General features: G+C 40.1%; 2 protein-coding genes across 2 annotated transcripts; one reads left to right on the top strand and one right to left on the bottom strand.

The window, feature by feature from the left end:
- Positions 1-256: 256 nt before the first annotated feature.
- LOC306741091 (transmembrane protein 80-like) lies at positions 257-3,098 on the bottom strand (the record flags this gene model as incomplete). Its single annotated transcript, XM_079223344.1, has 6 exons — positions 257-441; positions 1,141-1,342; positions 2,481-2,573; positions 2,658-2,751; positions 2,834-2,847; positions 3,080-3,098. The coding sequence occupies 6 exons, from the start codon at positions 3,096-3,098 to the stop codon at positions 432-434; spliced, it is 432 nt and encodes a 143-aa protein (XP_079079470.1). The 3' UTR covers positions 257-431.
- A 3,806-nt stretch (positions 3,099-6,904) lies between these two features.
- myrf (myelin regulatory factor) lies at positions 6,905-25,384 on the top strand (the record flags this gene model as incomplete). The annotated part of the gene is made up of 27 exons (XM_079223481.1): positions 6,905-6,950; positions 15,740-15,830; positions 15,961-16,287; positions 16,813-16,874; positions 17,601-17,823; positions 17,934-18,034; positions 18,196-18,310; positions 19,086-19,281; positions 19,377-19,453; positions 19,547-19,657; positions 19,751-19,841; positions 20,788-20,988; positions 21,272-21,380; positions 21,828-21,937; positions 22,017-22,177; positions 22,304-22,376; positions 22,457-22,539; positions 22,632-22,700; positions 22,801-22,884; positions 23,111-23,178; positions 23,310-23,384; positions 23,461-23,691; positions 23,870-23,963; positions 24,416-24,478; positions 24,839-24,944; positions 25,096-25,170; positions 25,304-25,384. 27 exons carry the CDS (start codon positions 6,905-6,907, stop codon positions 25,382-25,384), a joined length of 3,123 nt encoding a protein of 1,040 aa, XP_079079607.1.
- Positions 25,385-26,136: the final 752 nt, after the last annotated feature.

Here is a 26,136-nt window from a genome sequence, read left to right as displayed (position 1 = left end):
AGAAAATGTTTCTTTTTTAGTAATAAAATCACTACTTCCACTAACACCTTAAATTTTAATCAAAACACTTCTGCCCTCTACTGGAGAAAAGATGAACATACAGTACATGAAACGTATTAAATGTGATTTGTTTAATATAAATAATCAATAGTAACACAAAAATAAATATTTAATTTCAACACCAGTACAAAAAAAGGAAAATATTAAATACAAGAAATATCTGTCTGTCTCTACGGCAAACAGGCCTGACTGCATCGAAGTGAAATCCCTGAGAGATCCTCAGAACAAGGACGAACCAGAACTTTAAAACAAACAGTTTCACCTTACAAATATTAAAACTGTCTTGAATACAAAGTTATGTTGATTTGTGATTGTATCAAAGAAGTGCATTGTGAGTTCAGATATAACATAACGATGGAGAGAAGGCTTCTTCATCTGTCACTGAAACACACAAAAGATATACACACCTGTTATTCAACTGTACCTGAACAACCTAAAGGACATAAATGACAAAGACGTGTGTGAAACCATGTTTAGTTGTTCAAAATAAGTCTTGTAAATGACTGCAGGTTTAGTGTAGTTCTTCATTCACATTGCTTTTTGAATGCATTTCGGCCATTAGCCACCTGAATAAACAACATCCATCTTTTCAGATTGGGAAATTGGAATATTGTCCTTGGATCTATTTTAGGAGGAACACTTGAGGCTGTGACTATATTGTAGAAGGTATACAGTATCACTTAAATGAATACCACACATCTCAATTATTCAAACAAGTCCTAAAGGGAACCAGGGCTTCATTCATGGACAAAAGCGTGAACAAAAGAAAATCTGAGTATGTTCAGGTACATCAAAACATACGTAGGAGATGCTAATTACAAAGACATATCTAGCCAATATAAAAAAAATGGAGACTATATTGTTGGCAAATCGATTCATGAGATAATAAAGCATGTTATCTATGTATGACACAAGATACTGTAATATACTCACCTGTCTATTATTTATGCTGACATGCAACTGTCAAAAGAAGCCTGTTTGTGTTCTCACATGACACATAATCGGATAAAGCCATCTATCATGGCTGGTGAGGTTTCATATAAACTGTCTGTGATGAAAACTAATGAGAGAAGAACTGACCTGGCCAGTTGGGCTAAAGTGCCAAAAGCCAGGCCTCCATCTAAGCCATAGAACACGAGTAGGACACTGCTGAGGATCTCGTCGACCCGCATCACGTATGTCTGCCATTCCAGGAAGTAGACCGTCAGCAGGATAGTTGTCCCAGTCACAATGAGGTTCATAAGAATAAGGCCCTCATTCTCCGTCAGGTGGCCTCTCACACCTGCAGACAGGTTCAAAGACGGTGGAAGAGGGATGTCAGTTACTGTTGAATCTATTGTTTTGTGTTAGAAATACCACTCAAAATGCATAACTGTGTGCTTTACAAACTACAGTCAGGCAGTTTGACAGACAAGATCAATTATGCTATTAATTGCATTATGGGAAATGTTGCATCCAGTGTTTTAGGAGCTTGACCCATACTAGGAATTGAAATCAGGATGTCATACTCATCACAGGTCTTTAGATTAATATTTGTTTTATCAACCTAGAGGCAGCTCTTGCACACCACTTGTTTTAGCACTTTACAAAATCACACTTGCATATTACAGTGAAAAATCTTCTCTCTATATCTTTTAGTCAAACACTGTGCTATTGCTGCATGGTGAGGATTTCAAGAGTGGACGGTTTGGAACCTCTTCCATGGGACTTGAATTTATACCCCACGTTGTTATAAAATGTAATATCTAAGACGCATAACACAAAATCACGTCATAGTAGTTTTGATTGCTTTAAAAAGGTTGCTCTTCAATTCAGACTCAGCCAGGACACATTTGAAAGCTGCTGGTAAGTCTGACTTGAGTATGTTGCTCCATGTCAGACATTTAAGGAAACTACAAATGCTACAAGAATTGCCAGTGGTCCTAAAGCTCCTAATTAGAGGTATTAACTGGTCTGTTATTTATTGTGTGTTAGATGTAAGAAGAAGCACCTATATACTGTATAGTTATGAGTACATGTAAGCAATGTCCCTTTTATTACTTTTCTTCTTTATGTCTGCTTATTTCATTTTTTATTTGCAGACAAATAGACATGTTTCCCCATTGAAAGGTGGTTTAAAAAGGTGGAGAGGTGCATCTTGTGTATTTATTTATAATTTGAAATGCATTATTATTATTATTTATGCAACACTTTATGCATGTATGAACTGTAAATATTTAGGTAAAAATAAAATGCAGTCATCAGCCTTGAAAACTATGATATGCTTTTGGGAATGGACGGAAAGCAATACTATGATAACACAATCAAGTATACATGCACCGTATGCAGAAACTGGCATGGTCCAGGGCTCAATGATAAAGAGGCCCATAATGGATGCTTGACAATCAACCATGCTTTAATATGTGAATCTGTTCTCTCACCAGTTAATAGATGGAGGAACTCCAGACCAGCCAGGAGGAACAGCAGACAGACGTCATAGACCAGAGCATCAGTGGGATAAGTTAACACCAAGCCTGAGAACAACAGACATATTCACTGTTTTCTAGTGTAAAAAAAACTGGGGGAAACTGGGACTGTGTAACGTGTTCAGCACTCACTCTTTCTGATGATCAAGCCAAGAGTAAAGAGGAAATAGAAAACAAAGTAAAGTGTTGTCAGGTTCAGCAGCAGATGGATGGTAACAGAAGACAGCTGGGTGCAGAGTTAAGGTGTTGTCATCAGTCAGTGACAGAGAGAGACTGCCCTCTTTAGGATGACGTGAAAAGGATACTACACTGGCTGATCTTCCTAGGGAGAGAGGGGGGGAATGAGGGAGAGAGAGATAGACACGCAATTTAAAAAAGTTATCTCAATTTCTTTACAGCTTTAGATTAACACAATGAACCGAAGCCAAAGTAGGAGCATTGATGCCGGTTTTCTTTAAAGTGGCTGTAAATAATATGAATGACTTACGTTATGTCACGCCAGCTAACTTAGTTAAACGCGTGTCTATAGCAGCCATAGCAACGCGTCCACCTACCTGCTCTGGGCATCGCCATTTTGATTCCTCTCCTCAGCTCGTCCACTTCCGACCAGAAAGATGAAACGTCTCGGCCTACTGGCCGGAAGATGAACTACAGCAGCCTGGTCAAATAAGTGGGATAAGTGTATGGTTAATTAAAATACGTTGACACTAGAGCAGATACAGACTGAAGTGTATAAAGTCCTGATAGTCTGTCAACTGGAGAACCGCGAGATCTTTTAAACGTTGACTATTAACGTGATCTCTTTTCTGATTGGCTGGCCGGCTCCTCATTTAATCACTGCGCACGGTACTCTTCTACGGAACCTTTCGCCGGCGACAGGAAGTAACAGGCAAAACTAAAATTGCCGTAACTCTTCGAAAGGTTACGCTATTGACGTAATTCCAACGAAATCTGAACGTTGGCACATTGAGGTACATTACGGCAATGGTTTTGATTGGTATTTGAGTGACGTTTTCTTTGTAAATAATTATGTTGGGGTTGTAAATAATAGTATTAGTATAGTTTCTGAGAGTTCTGCCACTGGCTGGCCCACCTAAACCCCTCACTAAAGGTCACTTTCCTGTCCCCACAAACAAGAAGAAGGACAGTGGGAAAAGAACAGACAGAAGGCCAGCCTGGAGAGGAAGCAGTGTACCCTCTTCCTTAAAAGCACTCCATGGGTGTGAGGAGGGCAATACTGGGCTCTGTCCTCAGCCGGACAGGAACTGCTTCAGGGAGATAAACAAATCTCTAGAACGCCTGGACATGGACACTGAATGCTCTAGGTAAACACAACTGTTTGAACAGTTGTAAAACAGGTTCAATTTAATTTCTGTAATCTCAAAAGTTTTCTTCATCTTCATTTACAATTGTTTATAAAGAGAAACCTGATGGAAATTCAAACACGTTTCTTAACTTGTTTTTACACACTCGTTTTATAACATATAATGACAAATACTGCCAGATTTTGAAAGTTATATTTCTCCTGAAAAAAGGAGCAAGATAATTTAGCCAAAAGGACATTTTCTGACATATTTATTGATAAAAAAAGACAAGAAGGACCAGGCGGACTGTCATAAAGTAAAGGAAACTGCAGGTGACTATAATTTGCACACCCTTTAGTTCAATTTCACTGTTAAAACTCCACTCTTATCTCCCTCCAGCAGCAGCAGGCAGCTGTTTTCAGTCAAAAATAAATTTAAAAGCTACTCTTTGCTACATGCTCACTGTCAAATGGCAGAAAAAGTGAGCATCTAAGATAGTTTCTGGTGAGCACAGTGTAGCATGTAGCTAACAGCTAAAGAGTAAGAATGTTTTCTCAAGAGTTGGTGGAGAACCAGAGGAAAAAAGAGAGTCAATATTTATTTTGACAGGTGAATGTGAATGATTGATAATGTTGCTCCACGTCATTCATAAACACATCTACTAACATGTTTATGATCACAACTTCATCAATATGTTGATGTTTCTCTTTTCAGCATATTCAGCTGCCCCCAAATGGCCAAACAAAAATCAATTGATGGAGGACAACTGAAAGACAGTTCCAAGGAGGTCATGAGTCATGACATTACGTTTTCACAATAATTAATTTCGCTATATAGACCTTCAGTGTACAGGAAGTTGGATGCTAATAACCCCCTCCAGTACTCCACTATTGTTTGTATTTTTGCAGCTTCAGGGCACATTGCCCCCCCTTGAACCTTGACCTGTTACGAGGTGAGTCTCCTTAATGTGACTTTGTTCACAGGCTTTATATCCACACAACATGCCCGGCTAGTAAAAGTGGGCTCCACACTCACACACATCCACACACATGCAGTTAGCTATATGGGATAAGAAATATAGAATGACAAAATGAACTGCTTTAGCATAGCCAGCTGTTTCATTGTCCCCTGTAGCCTCTATCTGTTTCTCTTTCTTGCTTGTCCTCTGAAACAATCTGCATAGTGTGACTAAAAGAACGGAGGCGTTGTCTGGGCTGAATGCAGGAAAAGCAGAGGGGTGGAGGGGGTGGAGAGGGAGATGCTCCAGCTGTGGGGGAACAAGACAACACAACAGCATCTCACATGTGGGTGAAGGGGGGGTGGGTGTCAGGGCTGCGGGGGCTGCACACAGTGGCATTGTTATAAGGGGGGGTGGGATGCAGCTGATAAGGTTGAGAGAAATGGATCATTCCCTCAAATCCTCCCCTTGGGAAGCCATGACACAAAAAACTCCTCTTACTGTATATTAAGATGGAATTTAAAAAGGCGGCACAGAAGTTTTTTTTAATCACTAAAACATACTTTGGATCAAATGTTTTTGCACCGCTAAGGGAGAGAGAAAATATGTATTTTTAGGACCATGAATCAAGTAGTGTTAAAACTGAATTTGACAGCACATTAGATCAAGTGTGTTGTAAGACTTTTTTTTTTCAAAGCATCCTCAGGCCTGACCTAACTGCATGCTTTTTGTATAAAGCTAAAGTTTTTTCATAAAGTTAACACAAAGTCATATTCCTTTTATTTTTGTAATATTGTAAATTTGGCTTTTAAAATCCATAGCCTCTATTTGAATATCATAAAACTCCATATACAAAAAACAAAGAAAAAATAGGGAGAAACCTCAGGAGCAGCAACAGAGGAGAGATATGAATTTCATGGCGGAAAGATGTGAAATATGTGTCATATACAGAATAGACGGAAATAATAAAATGACAATAGGCAATGAGTCTGTTTAGATTTTGTCCCCACCAAGTGTATTTGAGCTCATTTTCACATAAAAAAATAAAACATTTAATGTCTCTGCATGCTCTTAGGAAAAATATGTTTATTTCAAATATGTCTAATACAACATAGGTTTAGGTCTGCAACTAACAATGCATTTAAATATGAATACGATTATTGATTGCTGATTATTAAAAATGCCCATCACAGACCCTGAAGTTACAATGTAATTCAGCCTCTATGACAAAGAAAAGCAGCAAATATAATATTGAAATAACTTGAACCAGCAAATTTCAGCCATTTGTGCTTCTCTGATTATCATAATCGTTGACGATCAATTTTCTTTCGAAGACCAATCAATCGACTAATCATTGCAGCTTTTTATAGAGGCTTTAGTTAAATAACAATGGTAAAAAAAATAATAATAATGTAAAGATACAATTTAGTAAGGCCACTATGAATCAAATGTATAGTGTCACAGGCACACGCGCCCTACGTTGACTGCGTCTGTTTAGTTTGGGGATATTGGCGCAGCCTCACATCCCTCACCTGCTCCGCTGCTCTCCTCCGACTGCGCTGCACACATCCTGAAAGAGAGAGAGAGAGAGGGAGAGAGAGAGGCGAAGGAGGAAGAGAAGCACCAGAAGGGACTTCTGGTCAAGTTAAGCCAACTTTTACGCACTTCTTTTTTTAAATTTTATTTCGACACACTTGTATTTTTCTGTCGGCATTTCTTCACACTTATGTTTGTTTTTTTGCCAGTTCATTATGAAGCTGCTGGCTGAAATGAAGGCGCGCCTGAAGGCGATTTATGTAACGTTGTTCTTCTTTGGATTTTTGTTGGCACCTTAATCAACAAACACCTCAGACTATAGTTTTAAAGTTATAGCCAGTGTTGTAGCGTCATTGAAGGCGTTTGGCTCAGAGACGTCAATCCAGTGCCAAGTTGCTGACCAGGAGAAAGACGTTCTCCGCATGAAGTGTTGGATTTATGTGAACTAAAACAAGAAGTCGTCACTAAGAATATAATCTGGATTCCGCGATGCTTATTTGAAAGTTTCCCCGATCCGAATTGATTTCGTTCGGACAAGGGGAGACTTGAATGGATGGATTTTTTATGTGGGACCTGCTAGGATGGACGTGGTAGATGAAACAGAAGCGTTACAGAGATTTTTTGAAGGTAGGAATGTCTTATTTGTATTATATTTATTGATGCAGTTCAGTATTAAATCAATGTACAGCAAAGTGATAGTAAAACGGAAAAGGTGTGATTAGTGTTACTTTTGCAACAACTTTGACTTCTTAATGGGTTGTATATTTGTGTTTAAGTGTCAGCTCTCATGTATTGTATGTAGTTTAACTTCAGTGCTTTTCTTGTGCACCACACACGGCAGGTGGTTAACATCACAATAATAATAGTATTTGCTAATGATCTTATAGGATCTATGACTTTTAGGTGTTTTTCCCTGAACTTTTCTTCTTGGCTGTTCATCCTAAAAATAAAAATCAATGAAAGAAGGCAGGAGGTTTAACGGGTGAGGGGAGCAAAAGTGCTGCTGATGGGTAACAGATCAAGTTAAACGGGGAATCCTAAGAAAAAACGAGGTGGAGGAGGGTGGGGTTGAGGGCTGGAAGGGTGTAGGAATTCAAGTCAAGATAAATGGTGTGTTTTGCAAGGGTGCTGTGGCACAATGTGTGCGTTAGAGACAGACATGAGCAATGGGATTTTAACCAGTGATGTAGTGTTGCTCATCATAAGGCAAACAACCATAAATAGAAACGCACAAATGTATGTTTATTCGCATACTGATTAATATACATTATGACTTGAAATCATTAAACTTTTAGTTATCAAACCTTTTTCCCAACATATACTAAAATAGTTTGTTGGTTTCTTCTGTATTACATTGCTATTTTTTTTACTACATCATAGTTTTGTAATCCGTCACAATTTGAGAATATTCATGACATTGTGAACCCTATCCTGTCCATCGTATTCCTATCTCGAGCAAGACAATGACATTTTGTCACATTTGTTTGAAGAGTTTTTTTTACTCTGCTCTGTGATTTACAGCTCGCCACAGAATTCACGTCGTACTAATTTGTTTTTCTTAAAAGAAACTTAATGTCAAATGTTCCAGAAGTCAAGTGCACATAAAACACATACTGTGGTTTTTGTATAATAAGTTATCTGAAGAGAGACTTAACACTTGATTATAGTATACACAAAGTGTTGACTTAAATATACACAGCCATCTATGACTGTCAGATGTTCCTTGCCATTCTGACAGGAATTTAGTGTGTTTACATTCTTGCTTTGGGAGTAAGAGCGATGTTCTTACTTTGGCTTTATTTCAGCCACTTTTGCTTGGACTAAAATGTCAACTTGTCCATGAGAAGTATACAGTAGATGCCGCCTTAGATGCTTAGTTTGCTATTTAACTTGCTCTTTCTCTGAACTAACACAGTGATATGGAACTCTATATTATATCTCTCTCAGATCTTGGACTCAGGCCTTTTGGTAAAAGACCTTGGATTTAAATTTGTGACAACAAGTAAAAGCAATAAACCTTCAGATTTATATATTAGACAATTAGTGTCTGTGTTCATCCTGCCTTTTATCTGAACGAGACACACACTCACACAAAAGAACACATGCACTATAATGGATTTTGGCACTGGTAAACTGTGTTTTTATAGGATTAGTGAAATATGTATACATTTACACTAATGCACAGTGTACATTCCTGACATAGCCCTGGTGGCTGTTAAAACACAATGAGGTGAGACTGGTGTTTCTCCTCAAGTATTTGGCCTTCCCCAGGCACTCGCTCTCTCTGATTCCATTAGAGTGACAGTGAGCAGACAGGGTGAGGAGGTGAGATAGTGCAGACTCAGGGTGGAGAGAGACTGACCTGTTGAGAGAAACCCAGTTAAACCACAAACCTCCCCCAAAACTTGACCTTCTCCTCTCTGACTCACTTAAACAACAAATAGTCACGCACTTACGCACAGAGCCGTGTTGGCACGTAAAATAATCATGACATTCATTGCTGTTGTGTTGTGTTCATTTCAAGTAGTACCCCACCCTAACAGACTTGATTGAACTGTAGTAGTAGTACATGCTCACAATTGAGAAGCTGGAACCAACGTAAAAAAAGACTCTTAACCATTTTCCAAGTAACTGCTGTTTAATTTACTGATGAGTGATCAGTTATGTATTTGTAGCTGTAGTCAGAATGCTCACATATTCACAATGACAATTCTAAAATGCTATAATGTTTACCATCTTAGTTTAGTATGTTGGAATTATAACATTTGCTAATTTAGCAACAAAAAAAAAATAGTACAGCTGAGGTTGAGGGAACATCATCAATGTCATTAACGCCATTTGGTCATGAACCAAAGTATTGGACAAAGTATTGAACAGCTTCAGGATTACTTAAGCTGTTTCTGAGGAGGGCATACATGTCTTTGTTTTATGATAATCCATTTAGTAGCCTGCAAGATATTTATATCAGGGTGGCACTAGATGGAAACACCAGGGAATCATCAAAGTCATTAAGATTTCATCCTCTGGGGAACATGAATGTTTGTGCAATCCATCCAATAGTTATCAACATATTTCAAAGGGGCCAGAGCACACTGATTGATTTGCAGTCTTTAATGCAAATACATCTAGTGTGTCTCCATCAGATTCACACTGGACAAAGACAAAAGGCAAACACATATATAGTCCACCTAGAACACGTGTACAATTTTCATAGGATAATTGGTTGAAGAGGATTTTAAACCTATTGGACAATGGACCCATGGGCAGAGAACTGTGTTTCAACTCATTGTCAAAATATCACAATAGTTGCGAACATTGCCATCCACAGAGACACACTGCTCATGTTGATGAAAACCCTTCAACATGCAATGAACTTTGTAGATACAGTAGATAATGTTATTAAACTGGATGCGGCAGTAATGAAACTTTGAGCACGTTCACCTCCTAACCGTCAACAGGGGAATGAATCATGTTCTTCCTCCATATTGCCCTTAAAGGAGGAACACCTCATCACACGTGTTACTATATCAAAAGTCCTGCTGCACTCCCACAGAAGTTGTGAATCATGGACGAAAAGGCTGTCGTCCATCTTGGGAAACCTGTGTGAAACAGAGCACAGTTTGGATGGTTCCTCTGATTTACAGGTTTAGCAGTGAACTGCAGCTCCAGGAATGTATTGTTTTTGAGCAGTCAGGCTTACGGTGCTTACGAGTAGGTTTTATTATTCATTGTTGTGCCTCACTCCCATCAGTTCTGAATGCTAACTGAGTAATCCTCAACCGGTGCATGTTGTTTGTGGTTGACCTGGCCTTCAAGAGATGAATTCACTTTTTTTGTGTGTTTGTTATAACTTCAAGAGAGGCTGTTAATGGGAAATAAAATCATGCTAGGCGATGTTTGTTTGCATCCTGAATTCTGTTCATTGTCACAGACATGTAACTCAAACACAGCCATGTTGACTGCAGCTGTTTATCAGAGTTGAGAAATCTGACAGTTTAAAACAAAAACACTGTTTTTATTCATCTACATGAGATTATTAATTTGACTGCCTCAATTTTGAATTCTGAGCATTGCCAGACTGAGGTTATGAGCCAATTATTCCACTTCTTCTCCTTCGTGTTGCTCAACATCTTATTTCTATTCTACTTGTTGCCTCTTCTTCTTTCATTCCCTCCTCTACTTTTTCCTCCTTGATGTCTTCATCTTCTTACATCGTCTCTCTCTCCCGCCATGCTCTGTAATTCTGTCGAGTGCTGGCCCTCAAACCTCACATTAGCAGCGTTCCGTGTTTTTTTACCAGCTTCTCTTCGTGTCCCGGTCCCAGCCTTGTCACTCCTGTAATCTCCTGAGCCAGGTCCGCCGGTGCGCCCAGTGCTTGTGTGCGACAAGGGCTGTGTGTGGTAGCCTGGTACAGCCTTTTCTCATGACTGGGGAATAATCCTCATTATAACACTCTCCGAGCCTTTCTCACACACACTCGCGCACATATGCTTTAGCACATAGGCATGCACGCGCGAACGCACACACACACATTCGTTACCCTGATCTGTGGCTCTGGGGTCGAGCGAAGAAAGTCTTTCAGTCCGAGTAGGGAAACATGTGAAAAATTAGAGAGGAATTGTTCTTCTCATCTTCTGTTTCAGGTGCTTTCATCTCAAGGACATCAACATGCTTTGGCTACGCGCAGGTACTCTGCCGCTCTGTCCGCTCTGCTTCTCTTTAGCGGTGATTTATTTCCGCCCTGATGAGGGGCTTTCTGATTTATTTCTTGAATAACGTCTGCGTCATAGTGATGCGCTTTACTCGTTTACCAGTAACTCTTCCTTGTCAACATGGAGAAGGTCTGTAACTCTCAGGCTGTAAGTCAGAGCTCTCTAACACTTTCTAGTGTATATTTGACATGTTTCCTTTCCTTTCATTTACTATTTGTGTCTCTATGTGTGTTGGATTGTACATTGTGGGTACAATCTCTGTATTGTGTGCATTTTTTTAGGACAACTGAGAGATTGTTTGCTCATTTACATTGATTACATTGACATCACTAAGATCCGTCAAGTTATTTTGAATAGATTTTTGTATCTCCAAAAGTACATTGAGAAACAGGACATACCTGTTAATGTGCTTTAAATATCTTGAGTGATTCTACAAACATCTGTTTTAATGTGGTTGCAAAACCTTTTTAAATGACTAGTTCAGTCTGTAAATTGATGTTAAGTCTCTTTGAAAGTGTATTCTCTGTCTGCACTATTTGTGTGTATATGTGTTGTGGGTGTGCAGCCGAGTTCATTCAGGTCTCACTGTTTGATAATCAGATGGACTTTGTTCCTCCTCTGAAGGTGTTTAATTATTAACACACATATGTGAGTGCTTAAAAAAATCTAATTTGGAAGCAAAACATCTGTGTAAAATTTAGTTTTGTTCAATTTAGTTTTGTTCCCTCAACTCTGCTTTATTACCTGTCTTTACCCTTAATAATAGTGTAATAACTTTACAGGAGGATAATGACATCCTACCCTACTTGTTAAAATAACTATGTTAGGAAAATGAAAAGCTGTGCATCTGATATAAGTCAAATCATCACTCGCACACTTGGTCCTCTGTGTGTGTTCATTTTAGATTATTACTCTGCAGACAACTCAGGCATTGACATTGTGGCATAACACACACATACACACACACACACACACACACACACACACACACACACAAACAAACAAACACACTTATGCTAACAAGCATACATATACACACACATACACACACACACACACACACACACACACACACACACACACACACACACACACACACACACACACACTCCCCTCTCAGCCCCTAATCTCTCAAAAGGCCAGTCTGTATCGAAGTTGCACTGACAATCATTTCACTGTTCCTTGTTGAACACAGCTGGACAGAGAATAACAAAGGGCGGGGGAATTTACACATCCATATCACAGCAACTTAAACTTAACTGATGCAGTGATTTGGCGTTTACAATTACTTAATTTATGTTTATATTATTCCTTACCCACACCAAACAGAATAGCATTTAATGACAGCGTGATCCATAACTTTACTTTAATCATTGCAAATGTCACACAAAGACAAAAACTTGCTTGTTTATAGATGGTTAATAAAGTGTTGAAAGTAGGGATTAGGGATTATTAACTTCAGTCCCGATACTGTTACCTGGGAGCTTTGGATATCGCCTGATCCAGAGTACCGATCCAAAAGTGTATAATTGAAACAGCTGCCTCACTGAATGGAAGTGACCGGGATCAGGCTGGACTCAAACATTGCTTTCCTCCCTTTTTTAAACTAAATGGAACAAAAAGACATCTACATTTAAATTAACCATCAAAATTGTTATTCTACAACACCGTTATTTTCATCGACATCTGATCCAACTGTTTGAGTCAGTATCGGCCCAATGTCCGTATCGGTGCATCCCTCAGTAAAAAGTTCCTTCAAGAAGCAACAAAAATACTGTATCTGTTCTCAGTTGTGAAAGACTTAGAACAAATGTTATTACCTTGGCTTTGTGGTTTTGGAAGACCATGCATTTTTATATATGCTTTTTTGTTATTTGTGACACATCTGTCCTACGTTCACAGTATAGTCTCACCTTCATTCACCCTGTGAATTGTACACCTGTTAATTTTCCTTTTAGCGTTAACTTTGCCTCCACAAGGGGAGAAACTTAACTAACTGCGCTGTTTTTTCGGTTCACTATTTTTCAGTAATATAACTTGTATAAATATAAGCAGCAGCATGCAGGCCCTATACAATGGGGTACATGGTGGATAAATGAGGCTACAAAAAAGTTCACCATACACCTTTGTGCTTCACTGGAAAATCAAAATATGTTCTTATCTGTTTGCAGAAAGTGTTAACCGTTAAGTGTAAATTATACTATTGCTCCACTGAAAATGAATGCACATAATATATAAAGGTATCGGCATCTGAAACATATATTTTCTCATGCTTCAATCCTTGAAAGGTGAAGTGTGTCTAATTAAATCAGCATTATAATCAATATATTTTGCTTTAACAATGTATCCAATGGCAATGGTAAAACAATGTGAAAATGTTATTGTCAAAAGTATCACTCGAATCTGCAGGTCCCCTCGGCTTGACAGAGCTTTATAGCGAGTTTCAGCTCATTGTTTATCTGTGCAGCAAATAAAGATGTTAGAGACCAAACACAGAGCTCACATTGGCTCTTCATTAATCACGTGGACAGAAACACAACTTTAAATGAACGATGATATTCCTTCCTCACCTCTGGATGTGCAAATACAAATTATAACTTAATATGTCAGTTCTGTGTTCACAACTTGTTTCCGCTGCCCCCAAGTGGCCCAAAAACAATCTGCTATTGCAGATTGAAGTCATTAACATTTTTGAATGTCAAATTTTCCTAGAAGGGCTCAGCTTGATAGTACATCTGTATTTGGAGCTGTTAACACAATGCATTTCCAACAATAGCTATGTCTTACTTTGCCAGATTCAAATATATTGAAAATACACAAATGGGTCTTGGGAGAGGACTTGATTTTCGATCAAGGTGTTGAACTTCTGCCATTCTTACTTGAACTCAACTGCGCTCGGTCTTGGACTTCTCTTGGACACTTGCAGCCCTGTTTCTCCTCAGTCGCTGTAGGTTTTCCCCTCTATCATTCCATCCTTGAACATCAAACTTGTATTCTGTCCTTCTTGCCCCCCGCTCTCCTCAACCTCCATCTGTCTACCCTCCCCTCTGCCTCCATCTCTCTATTTTCCGTTATCAGGCCTGCCAGCTTAAATTTACTGCCTATTTGGGTGGGGTGCACATCTGGATCTTATTTAAGGGGAACCATCCTGCTTTCCCCCCCTTTGCACTGGCACGCATTAAGAGACATTAACCATCTGCTTCTTTACAGTGTAAACATGCTAGTTTTCTCCAAAAACATGGTAATGTGAGAATCTACAACAATAAACAATATAATGTTGGGTGTTCTTTGTTTATTTAGTTGCGGAAAAGTGGTTTGTTTTGTGAATTTAATGATTACAATTTGTAAAATGTTTATGTTCATGCTATCAACTCTGTGCGGATGGGACAAAGCACATATTAGTCCCAAAATGATGTAGTCCGTTTGATAATTTGTGGTGAACAGTGGCAATGGGTGGAGAGGGTTAGGAGAGGAACTGTGACAATTAAGTTGCGTTTTTGATGAAGAGTGAAGCATTAGTGGCATAAAAAAAGAGGGAACAGGAGAATCTTTTCCATTGCTAACAAAAAATTCCTTGCATTCCCAACTGAGTAGCTGCTTAATCTATCAGAGAAAGTGTGTGTGTGTGTGTGTGTGTGTGTGTGTGTGTGTGTGTGTGTGTGTGTGTGTGTGTGTGTGTGTGTGTGTGTGTGTGTGAGAGAGAGAGAGAGAGAGGGAGAGAGAGAGAGAGAGGGAGAAAAGAATAAAGAAAATGAGAAAGACTGGGGTTGCCTGCCCACCCACTATATACCAGGTCCTTACCCTCTGCTTCACCCCTCCATCCTCCTCCCACCTCTCCTCCCTCACTCACTCGGTTTCAGCATCTGCACTCAAACAAATAGTGACAGCTTTAAAGAAAATGTATTTCATTAAATGGAAACAGTAAGGAAAAGTCAGTTTATATAAAGGTATTTACTCATTTCTAAATATATGCATAAGCAAGTCCTTGTTCTGCATGTTGGTGTTTTAAAGATTAAGTGGGGTCATGTGTTTGGGATTTGTGGGGCTTTGGCTATCAAAGGGTGAAAATGACCCTGGGGTGAAGTAAGGGGAGCATTGGGGAACAAAATTGGCGAAATAACTAATATAACTGCTATATCATTATATACAAATAGTTTACATCACGCCACACATGATGAGGAAATCGTTTAGATTTAGTTCATCTTCATGATACATGTTAATTGTAGTGAACAAAGAAAATGGTGACACAAGTTTAGTATAAGTTTAGTATCTTTGTTAGTAATTTATGATTATGAATTATGTTAACTGTGGTTCTTTTTTTATGGAGAAAGGCAGTTGAGGTACAAAATAGTAACTTTCAACCAGAGCCATTCCAGTCTATGTGTAAGCAATTAGAGACACTGAATCATAAGCATCTGTCATGTTAACTACTAACACATATTTAGACTGCTGGTCACTCCTGTAACCTTATTCTTTAAATTCTCAGAAAAATTGTGTACGTCATCTTAATTATGATGTTGAAGCTATAAATGATAAACCAAGTTAATACTATGTTATTTGTATTTGATAGATAGATTGTCATACAGGGAATTGTTACAACATAAGCTTGTGTTGAAACTAGAGCTATTGTTGCTGAGAGATTGCCATTGCTAATTCCCAGATGCTCTCCATCTCCCTGTGTTCCTGACCCTCCCTTCACCACAGGTCATGATATTATCAGTTCTCTGGAGCCAGCCAACATTGACACCAGTATCCTGGAAGAGTACATCAGCAAGGAGGACGATAGCACTGACATGTCAGTAGGGACTCCAAACCAACCCAGCAACGTCAAAACAACATGCACCAACCAAATCAGATCATGTCGTTACAAAGGAATTTGTTTTTTCAGATAAGGCTAATCCCTTTTTTCTTCTTCTTTCATCCAGCTGCTTCTCAGAGGTCCACAGCACCCCAGGACCAAATTACTCATCTCCCCAGGCAGGAGTGTCCTCCTCTGGGGGGTTGGTGTGTGGTGTGAGCCCTCCTATTCCACTTCGCCAAGGAGCCCCTCCGCCTGGGCCTCCTAACTGTCAGAACGCCTACCCCCCAGGTCCATCCCTGGGCCTCCGACACAACTACCTCTGCCTGGGGCAGCAGCAGCAGCAGCAGCAGCAGCAGCAGCACCAACACCAACACCAACACCAGCAGCAGCAACAGCAACAGCAACAGCAGGCACACGTCAAGCCTGAGCACAGGGGCCACTACGCTCCAGGGTAAGCACAATACCACAGAGGTAGATGGATAAAGGTACAAAAAAGACAAAGTATAGAATGAGCTGGTACCTAAGTATGTTCTAAGAGATAGTCAAGATTCTCCCAAAACTGTCATTTTAAACATGAAATCAGGCAGAAGTTTGTTTTAAAGCCTGCAATGAAATCATACTATGGGCCCATTATGCAATCAATACTTTTTTTTAGCTTCATTTGTACAAGTAAAACACTAGCTGGTCAAGAGGGGGAGGGAGACGGAGACTGATAACAGACAGAGAGCGAGAGTCAAATTACATTCTGCAAAAAAATTCTGACGTGCGCAATCTTGTGTAAAGAACTTGTACACTTACTCTGATCCCAAAGGAGAGTTTCTACCTTTAATATAATGGCAGATTAGAAAATAAGAAGGAAATACGAGGGAGGTCTTCCCAACTTCAAGCATGGTATTTCTTTAAGGACTTTTAGGATTTGAATGTAAAATATTACTGTGTTTTTGAATATAACATCGACTGCCTTGTGTTTTTTTAGGACACTACCTGAGTCCCCTCCAGACTCCAGCTCAGAGCCGTACTCTCCTCAGCAGGTGAATGGTAAGTGACACATTTTTTTCTCCTGAAACTCCTCATTTCCTGAAAAATGTGTGGAAAGAATGTAACAAACAGCACACACAAAAGAGAAGATATAACTGACAGAAATGGTGCTTTAATCTGCAGACTGCCTTCAGACACCGAGTCAGAGGAAGCCACTGATTCATTCAAGGTGTATGTGGGTCACAGTCAAATCAATATCTGTTACTCATCACTTTGTTGTATTTAAACAAAGCGTAAAGACAAAAACAAATCAATATATTGAATGCAGCGCACATCTGTCATTAATTAATCAACCGAGTTTACATAATTTGTCTGGAAAATTGATTTTATCAACTACATTGCATTTCCTGAACTCGGCTTTATAAGCTTTGATTTCAAGTGTTTCTTCAAAGAATGAACCAGCATATGTTTGGCTTGTTTCAGCATACAAGTTGAACACCAAAGGTACTCAAAGTCATTCTGTACTTCTTGCCACTCACACACCTGTGTTGTTCTTGCCCATTAGTGAAAAGGTGTGGAAGAGTGTTATCTGATGGGCATCCCTCCAGTTATCCAGTTTGAAACAACAAAACATTTAGCTCAGTAGAGGGAAGTATAATAAACTACAGTTTGAAGTGCAGACAGACAGATACATTTTGAGGAGAAAAAGCTGCTGCCTATGTGTGATCAAGTTTATTTGAAAAAAGTCATTGAGATATTATGCTCCGTCCTCGTTGTGTCTTTTAGATCCTCACATGATCAGGACCATGACACCAGAGAACATGTGTCACATGACTCCAACGCCACCCCTCCCACCACACGGGCACTATCCCACCATGCATCGGGACATGTACCCAAAGCTTGAGCCCATGATATCACAGTATTCTATCGGTCCAACGACAAGCGGAAGTGGAGACATGCAGCAGACTCAGATGCTCCATCAGCTGCTGCAGCATCCTCAGGGGCAGGAGTGAGTTGTACTGGAAGAAGAGAGGGAGGGTTGTTTGTCCAGCAGAAGGAATGATGGGAAGGAGCACAAATATGTGCAACCTTTGACTTTGTTTCCGTTTTCTCACACAGCAGCATCCCCGCTCACCAGGCCAAGAAGAGGAAGCACTCTGACTCTCCAAACAGCACCCTCAATTCCCAAATCCTCACAGGTATCATCAAACAAGAACCAGGTAGGCAGGCATCTTTCTTCTCTTCCTCACCTTCTCTACCTGATGCTCGCCTGCTCTTACCTACCCTTTAACTTTTGCACAGATAAACACTTTTACAGAACATCTGCAGACATTCTTAGCTTTCCACTGTCTCATTTTAATTGCTAAACTGTTTTTCACAGGTTTAATGCAGGATGAAGACAACTCCTACATGGACCCAAACTATCAGTGCATCAAGTGGCTGCCTCACCAGCAGAACAAGTGGACACCACTGTATGACGTAAACTGCAAAGAGCTGTGGGTGGAATTTATTTTTGGCATATCTGTACATTTTGAGGTCTTTATTTTGGCAAAAAATAGAGCTTAAAAGTACTCTGCAGAGAGCCAAAAATGAAATAAGTTATAATTGGTCAAATAATAATTCAACAAAGTATACCGCGGGAGTGGCAAAGGAATAGCAGGGTTGCAAAGGTCTACAAATTCCTCAGAGGTGAGCTGTGCGGGGGAGTGAACGAGTGCAGGGTTTCGGCTTAGAAAGACAACGTTAGGAGGGGGTAAAGGGAGAAATTAGTGTACACCTACTTGTGCTTTTGCGATGCCAAAAAGTATAGATAGGGAGGAAGGTTGAAATGAACTCACAAGAGCTTTCAGATGTGAAATTAAAACCAGCTGGTTACCCATCACAATTTGTATCACACAACACCTACGTAAAGGCACAGCAGGTCTTCATTGGTTTTACATTAGATTTATTAACTTTCAGACATTCTCAGTCCTCAGTCGTAAAGTAAATAGTTGGGGTGTCAGTCACCATCTCCATTGTTGCTCCCCACAAATAAATATTGTCCATTTCTTTACCAAATTACATGCATTACATATGCTCTGTCCACTTTCTTTCTTTTTTTTTTTCAATTTCTCTGAGGGCTTGGAAGCACCCTGTGATATAGTTAAGAGTCTCCCCCTGGTGATGGCTCAGAACTCTGCATTATGCAGCAATTTTTCCACTTTTCTAACAACAAATGCGAGCTTCCTATTCACATTATTCATGTGTCACAATCTCTTTCCCTGTCTTTAGTCCAATGCCAACCTACCGTGTTGATGCTGACAAGGGCTTCAACTTCTCCTTGGCTGATGATGCTTTTGTTTGCCAGAAGAAGAATCATTTCCAGGTCACAGTATATGTCGGCATGCTGGGAGATCCCAAGTACATCAAGACAAGTGATGGGCTGCAGCCCATCGACTGCTTCTATCTCAAGCTCAACGGAGTAAAGGTGCGCAGAGGCAAAATAGTGAACATGACATGAACTTGACAGATAATAAGCTCTACCGTATTTAGTTTATGTTTGATGTCTCTCTTCATTGCCAGGTGGAGGCCGTGAATCAGTCTATCAGTGTGGAGCAGTCACAGTCAGACCGCAGCAAGAGACCCTTTAAGCCAGTGCTGTGAGTATAAGGCCTTTAAAGGATCGGTTCTCGAATCAGTATAAAGCTGCAGAAGGAGGATTTTTTCGAAATAGATTTTTTTTTTTCTCCCAGGATCACCCTGCCCTCAGAGCAGGTCACAAAGGTCACAGTGGGGCGGCTCCACTTCAGTGAGACTACGGCAAATAACATGAGAAAGAAGGGCAAACCCAACCCTGACCAAAGGTGAAAGACGTGCCATCACATGTCAACATGATCACATAGATCCCATCAAAGCTCTGGCACTCACATCTAATGCTGATGTTTTTGTCCTCGCAGGTATTTCATGTTGGTGGTGGCGCTGCAAGTTCAGTCCCACAGTCAGAGCTACACTGTGGCTGCTCAAGCGTCTGAGAGGATCATCGTCAGGGTAACGTCTGGCCATGTCTGTCTACCTCCTACAACAATCATACCCCTTGTTAATGTGACACCTTTGGTCTACTTTACAAAACTCTCTGCACTTCAAAATCACTGTGTATCTCAACATCTTCTCCATTGACTGTCTTTTCTCCTTTTATCTGCGTGGCTGTAATCGCCAGCACACCTACTATGACTGTGTGCTCCTCTGATAGCTGTGTTGTGAAAACCATGTATCTTCCAAACTTCAACCTTTTGTGAGCAAAGGAAAACAACCTTGTTTAATTAAGATCATTTTCTTAACCCATAAATCAACATCTGACCTAACGGTTGATCAAAAGAAAGACAGATGGAGATAAATGGTTTTCACTGGACAGCAATGGCATTGTTCTTATTCCAGATGTGTAAAACATGGAATTAGAGTGTAAAGTTAACTGCATTAGCGAAATAAGTATTAGAGATATTTGAAAGCGACACAGTTATTTACTTTAAGCCAATGGGCTGACATGAGACCACAATTTCTGGAATAATTGTGATTATTCTTTAAACACTGACTAAGCTTAATGTAACGTCAAGCATTTAGATGTTAGGCTTGTGTTAAATTAATTGTTAACGTTATGGGTAATATCCCTATTTGCTTTCTTGCCTTATATCCGTCTCTGTCCAACAAAACTAAATCAACAAATTCTGCTTCGCCGCACCTCTAATGGTCACTGGTTTTACGGGGCATTGTGTGTTAGAGCGATTTGTAACTGGGAGCAGTGCAGAGCACTTCCTGGACTCTACTGCTCGTCTAGAAAAAAAAAGTATTATTTGAATTCTCCAGAATGTCAAACTATTCCAAATAATTATAATATTTTTCATATTACAATTATTTGGATCTTTTTTTTGGCATATTTTTTAGAAACATCTGCATGACTGTTTGTTTGTGCACATTCTCCTTTGTCTCCCTGTTACAGGCATCCAACCCAGGCCAGTTTGAAAATGACAGCGAGGTGCTGTGGCAGCGTGGCCAGCTGCCAGACTCCGTCTACCACCACGGGAGAGTCGGCATCAACACCGACCGGCCGGACGAAGCCCTTGTTATCCATGGCAACCTGAAGGTCATGGGCTCACTGGTACACCCGTCTGACATCAGGGCCAAAGAAAATGTCCAGGAGGTCAGGATGACACTCAGTGTGTATGTATATGGGTGTGTGTTTGGGCATGTAGTGCGTGTGCGTGTGCGTGTGTTTCCAAACTGTCAGTGTGTCATTGTGTGCCTCGTGTGCTTGTCATCATGTATCATCATCCAAATGTCAATGCTCAGCACAGCTGACTGTGCAGTTTAACTCAAAGTTTTGTCTTTTCATTGTACTTAAGCCAAGCATTTTCATCTGCAACATGAACATTTTGTTTTCATACCATCTGCATGGAGGTCATTGTCATTCTGTCTGTGTCTAGGTCGATACGACAGACAATTTGAAACGGATTTCTCAGATGAGGCTGGTCCATTATCAATTCAAGCCTGAGTTTGCTGCCTCCGTGGGCATAGAGAGAACTCCAGAGACTGGTAACAACTTCATAAATAACACAATTAAATGTTTGCCTCCATCATCTCCATTTCTTTGTACACTGTACTTTATGTTATCATCGTAATGTCACATGTTACAACTCAAAGATCTCTTTGGCGGCACCTATGATGATAAGCGGTAATTGCAGATTTATTTCTGGATTTAATTTCCCAGAGATAACAACTTTTGACTTTTCTCAAGAAAGTCACCACAGACATACAGTTCGTAATACCACAAATGCATTGCTCATAGGCTCTATTGTGTTACTTTATTCTGCATAAGATAGTGACTTAACAGACATTAATTTAAATGAAAATCTTCGAGATGATTACTTTAATATTTTATCTGTCTTTTGCTCCATGTGCATTGTTATGCCAGCTTGTCTGTGCATCCGTCCTGCTTTCGCTGCTCTAATTCACTTCAAAATCTGTTATATCCTCCTGCAGGAGTGATCGCTCAAGATGTTCAGAAAATCTTGCCTGAAGCAGTGAAGGAGGGGGGTGATATAGTGTGCACCAATGGAGAAACTATCCCCAAGCTGTTAGTGGTCAACAAGGTAATGAAGACTCATGAACAAACAGTGCACACAGACATCACTTCCATGCACACTCACAGCTCTCCCTCTTATTTCAAAGGACCGTATCTTCATGGAGAACGTGGGAGCGGTGAAGGAGCTGTGTAAGCTGACAGACAACCTGGAGACTCGTATAGACGAACTAGAGCGCTGGAGCCGCAAACTGGCCAAGCTGCGTCGTCTTGACAGCATGAAGAGCACTGTGAGTGGAAGCACTGTCAGGTGAGAGCAATGAGCAGAAGTTGCCTAAAATGTGGGTTTCAGGGCAGGTGTTACACATTGACAGAGATAATCTTGTATGGTTAGAAAATAATGTATAGATTACTTTTGTTTTTGTTGTCCATGTAGCCAATCAGGGAGCTATTTCAGCAGAACAGGAAGTGGCCCACTCAGAAAGAATACAGTCAAACCTGGAAGCAAGGTCTGTGATCATAATCATGCATTTTATGATGTGTTATAAGTAAACAGCAGGATTTGTAAACTGTGTTTTTTTTATTGCAGAATTCAGCTCCAGATCCAGGCTGCATCAGCCAGAGGTTCATGCAGGGAACCATCTTGGCACTCGTCATTGTCATGGCCTTCAGGTTAGACTAAACAAAATGTGTTTGGGGAGGGAATGGTGGGTAAACGAAAAATCGTCATCTGCGTGCCATGACCTTCATTTGTCCCCCGACAGTGTCATTTCCATGTCCGTCCTTTATGTGTTGACTCTTCACCATCGAGGAGACGTCACAGACAAAGATGGGTATGTACTTTTAAGGGGGAAAGACACTTAAGCTTTAATAAATACATTTTCCTATTCTTCCTTAACTTCTTTCTATATAATCTGTTCCTGCTTTCTGTAGCTATGTTCCTTCCCGTGTTCTCTACATCTCTTGGATGCCCATCTTCACTGCCTCTGTAACTTTCTGTCCACCTGTCTGCCATTGGTACGTGTTCAACACCTGCCTTTCTTGCTACTTCCTTGTTTCATTTTCTGGTTTACTCTTTCTGTCTTATCTTTGATTGCTTAGTTGGGCGTTTCTTTTTTACTTGTCTGAAAGGAGACCATGAGTCACGTATCTAAACGCTATGAACTCAACTCGGTTTTATATGCATCATTATTTTAACCAAAGCATACTCTTCACCTCCTGTATTGCCATCTGCTTGATGCAGGTCCAGATCTGCACTGGGATCCTCACGCAAGGGTTCAGATACTCTATTGTCCACCACCCCTGCACCAGGTGAGTGGAGTGACTGATCACCAAATTAAGTTTGGTAGTTTTGAAAAGCACAGTAATCACCAAGCTCCCTCACAGCATCAAGAATATACATTGATCTGATCCTTTTCTTTCACTTCTCACAAATGCTGCAGCTTGCTGTTCAACTACAGCCATAAACAACCAATCAGCTACAGTTGTGACATTGAGTAACAACCAATCCACACCAGGTAAGTAAATAAACATGACACGTTTTCTGTGGTGTACATTTGTCTTCCATGCAGGTTAATTGTCTTCCTTCTCTAGATTTAGGCAGCCCGGTTCCCACACCAGGACCCATTAATAAGAAGGCCAAGTCCAGACCAATGGACAAAGACAGCCGCAATAGAAACCGTCTGAGTCACACATCAGCACCATTGTTCTTTGCCAAGTCCAAAAGGCCAGCAACTACAGACCAGGGCGAAATGGGAGCTACCAACCGTCTGCCTCCAGGTCAGCCGCCACTGCCACGCAGACAGCGCAGCCTACACACAAAGGGTAAATCCACAAACACAGCCCAGACACGGCACTTTCTTCACCAATATAATATGCAGTATGCAAACACAGTGAAGCCTATGTGTTTGACAACAGCAAACAAAGCTTATCTGCATACTGTACAATGGAATGCTACCGTATGGGTTCGGCGCTCATAGTGCTGCTTTTCTCGCCTCTGCAGGAGGAAGGTCAGCTCCCTCTCTGACTAGTCTACATATCGTGGAGACAAACCAAGAGATCTCAGCACAAAATTGCTCCACACCTGAAAGCTGCAGGTATATAATGAATAGTTGCACGAGTTTTGAGTTGACATTATGGGTGACAAATTAAAAAAGCAACATGAAATGTCCTTGTAATGTGGTGGTCCACGACAAGCAGCTTCAATTCTCCTTGGAATAGATTCTCCAAGTTTCTTTCCTGGAGGGATGAAGGCTAATTGTCCAAAAGATATTCTTTAATTTGGTGTTTTGATGAAGGTGGTGAGCACTGTATTAGTCCACAGTCCAAAGTCTCTCAATGGGGTTCAGTTTTGCAAACCATCAAACTATTCAGTGGAACATAATGCCCTATATGGAAGCATCTGAATTATGTTCATCCATTAAATTATTTAAGTTTTTCCTGAAATGTATTTGTCACTTCTCTGTATGTTTGTTTGCCTTTTACACAATTAGGCTTGGAATTCAAGTCTTGATGTTTAATGCTAATTATATATTTATGTTGACTCCAGCTACACAGTATCACTCCATGGAAGCAGAAATTCCTCCAAATCACAAATCACTTTGCACATGATGTGAGTATACGAACATCACACTATCTACATGCAATGCTTTACTTTACGGGTCTGTAAATCCCCAATAATGTCCAAAGAGGTTCTTTGTAAAGAGCCATGTAATTTGGCACGTTGTATCTGTAAAATAGAGGCAGGCTTTAATTGGTAGACTTCCAATTAATGAATTCTAATTAATTTCTGAACTAGCTTTCATGAGACAAAAATGTACACTTGACTTTCCCGAAAATAAGTTCTAAATTGTATTCAAAGATTAGGAAATGATCAGGAAATAACAGATCCAAAAAACAAAGTGCAATCTGTGCCACTAAAAAACTACTTTTAACTGTAGCCACCCACATAAAGCATAATTAATTATTGCAGGTCCACAAACAACGTATGGGTACGACAATGTGGAGCCACCAAGGGACGTTTATGCCCCAACCACACAGAGACAGAGCTCTATGGTGGACAGAGTCCATCAACAAAGGTACGTAATATCTTATAATTCCTTCTTTCGTCATTTTGTACCACTAAAAGTATGTGAACGTAAAATTATTATTCCTCAAAATGTATTTGTCCAAGAATTCATTCTGCAAATGACTTCGGGACTCATTATATTCTTATTCCTTTTCTCTTAGGGGACTCATCACCTGTGGTCAGTGCCCTTGTTGTCCTTCCAGGACATCACCTATCACTTCCGTGTCTCTCTGTCTGTGAGTAAACTTGGCCTCCAAAATATGAGAAGCATTCTGACGCTGTAGAAACTGTGTGGTTTGATCCAACTATTTTTGTACTTAGTTTGAATAAATTCAATGACTTTTGTCCCCACTTGCTTTCCGTTGACAGAGTGAAGTGAGCTGTGCCACTGAAGGAGAAACCTCTTCATACTCTGACTACCATTTCCTCATTCAGAGCAGCTGTGTTTGAGAAGGAAGACGACGCGTCCCAGGGCCATTACAATACACCACATTTTCCCTTTGTGGTTCCTTTTGTACGCTTTTGTGATGGGATATGGTTTTGTCTCATTATTGTACATTATTTTTTAAAGATATTCATACAGAACAAGCTATATACCACTGTCCCTACTGCAATCCCCTCCATATGTGTATGCATTAGGCCATCTTTTTTTGCTGTGATCACTGGATTTTTCTTTTCTGTCACTGAAAATGTTTTAGATCACTGTAAAGGACGACTATGTTGTGTCACTGTTGACTGAGTCGATGAGTTTTAATCTCATTTAATTGATGATCACCAAGTCTATACTCAATACAAGCCATACTTACTTTCCAACATAATTCAAGTTTCTAAATGAAGCCCAGGCTAAGATACTTTAGATGACTCTGCACACATTTTTGTCGTTTTTTTTCAATTCAATGAATCTGCATGTACACTGAATCCAGTGTCAACTGAAAACAAAAACACGTTTTATACACTGGAGAGAATATCATTGACTTCTGCTGAAGGCTTCAGTGAATGGTTGCAACTTGCACTGAATATATACCTCAGTAGTGCACACTGGCAAACCCTGGATCTCTACAGTGGAGCATTGTGTTTGAGGCTGCTGCAGTCAGCGAGACTGTCTGCTGTCTCTTCATGCAACTGACTAAACACTGCACAGAGAAGGAAATGCTGTTCAGTGTTTCTTTCTCAATTGTGACATTGAATTAAACACCAAACTG

The sequence above is a fragment of the Taurulus bubalis genome (assembly GCF_910589615.1).
Source record: "Taurulus bubalis genome assembly, chromosome: 9".
In the NCBI taxonomy this organism is placed as follows: domain Eukaryota; kingdom Metazoa; phylum Chordata; class Actinopteri; order Perciformes; family Cottidae; genus Taurulus; species Taurulus bubalis.
Note: the sequence above shows the minus strand (reverse complement) of the source record. Positions and strands in the feature narration are given on the sequence as shown.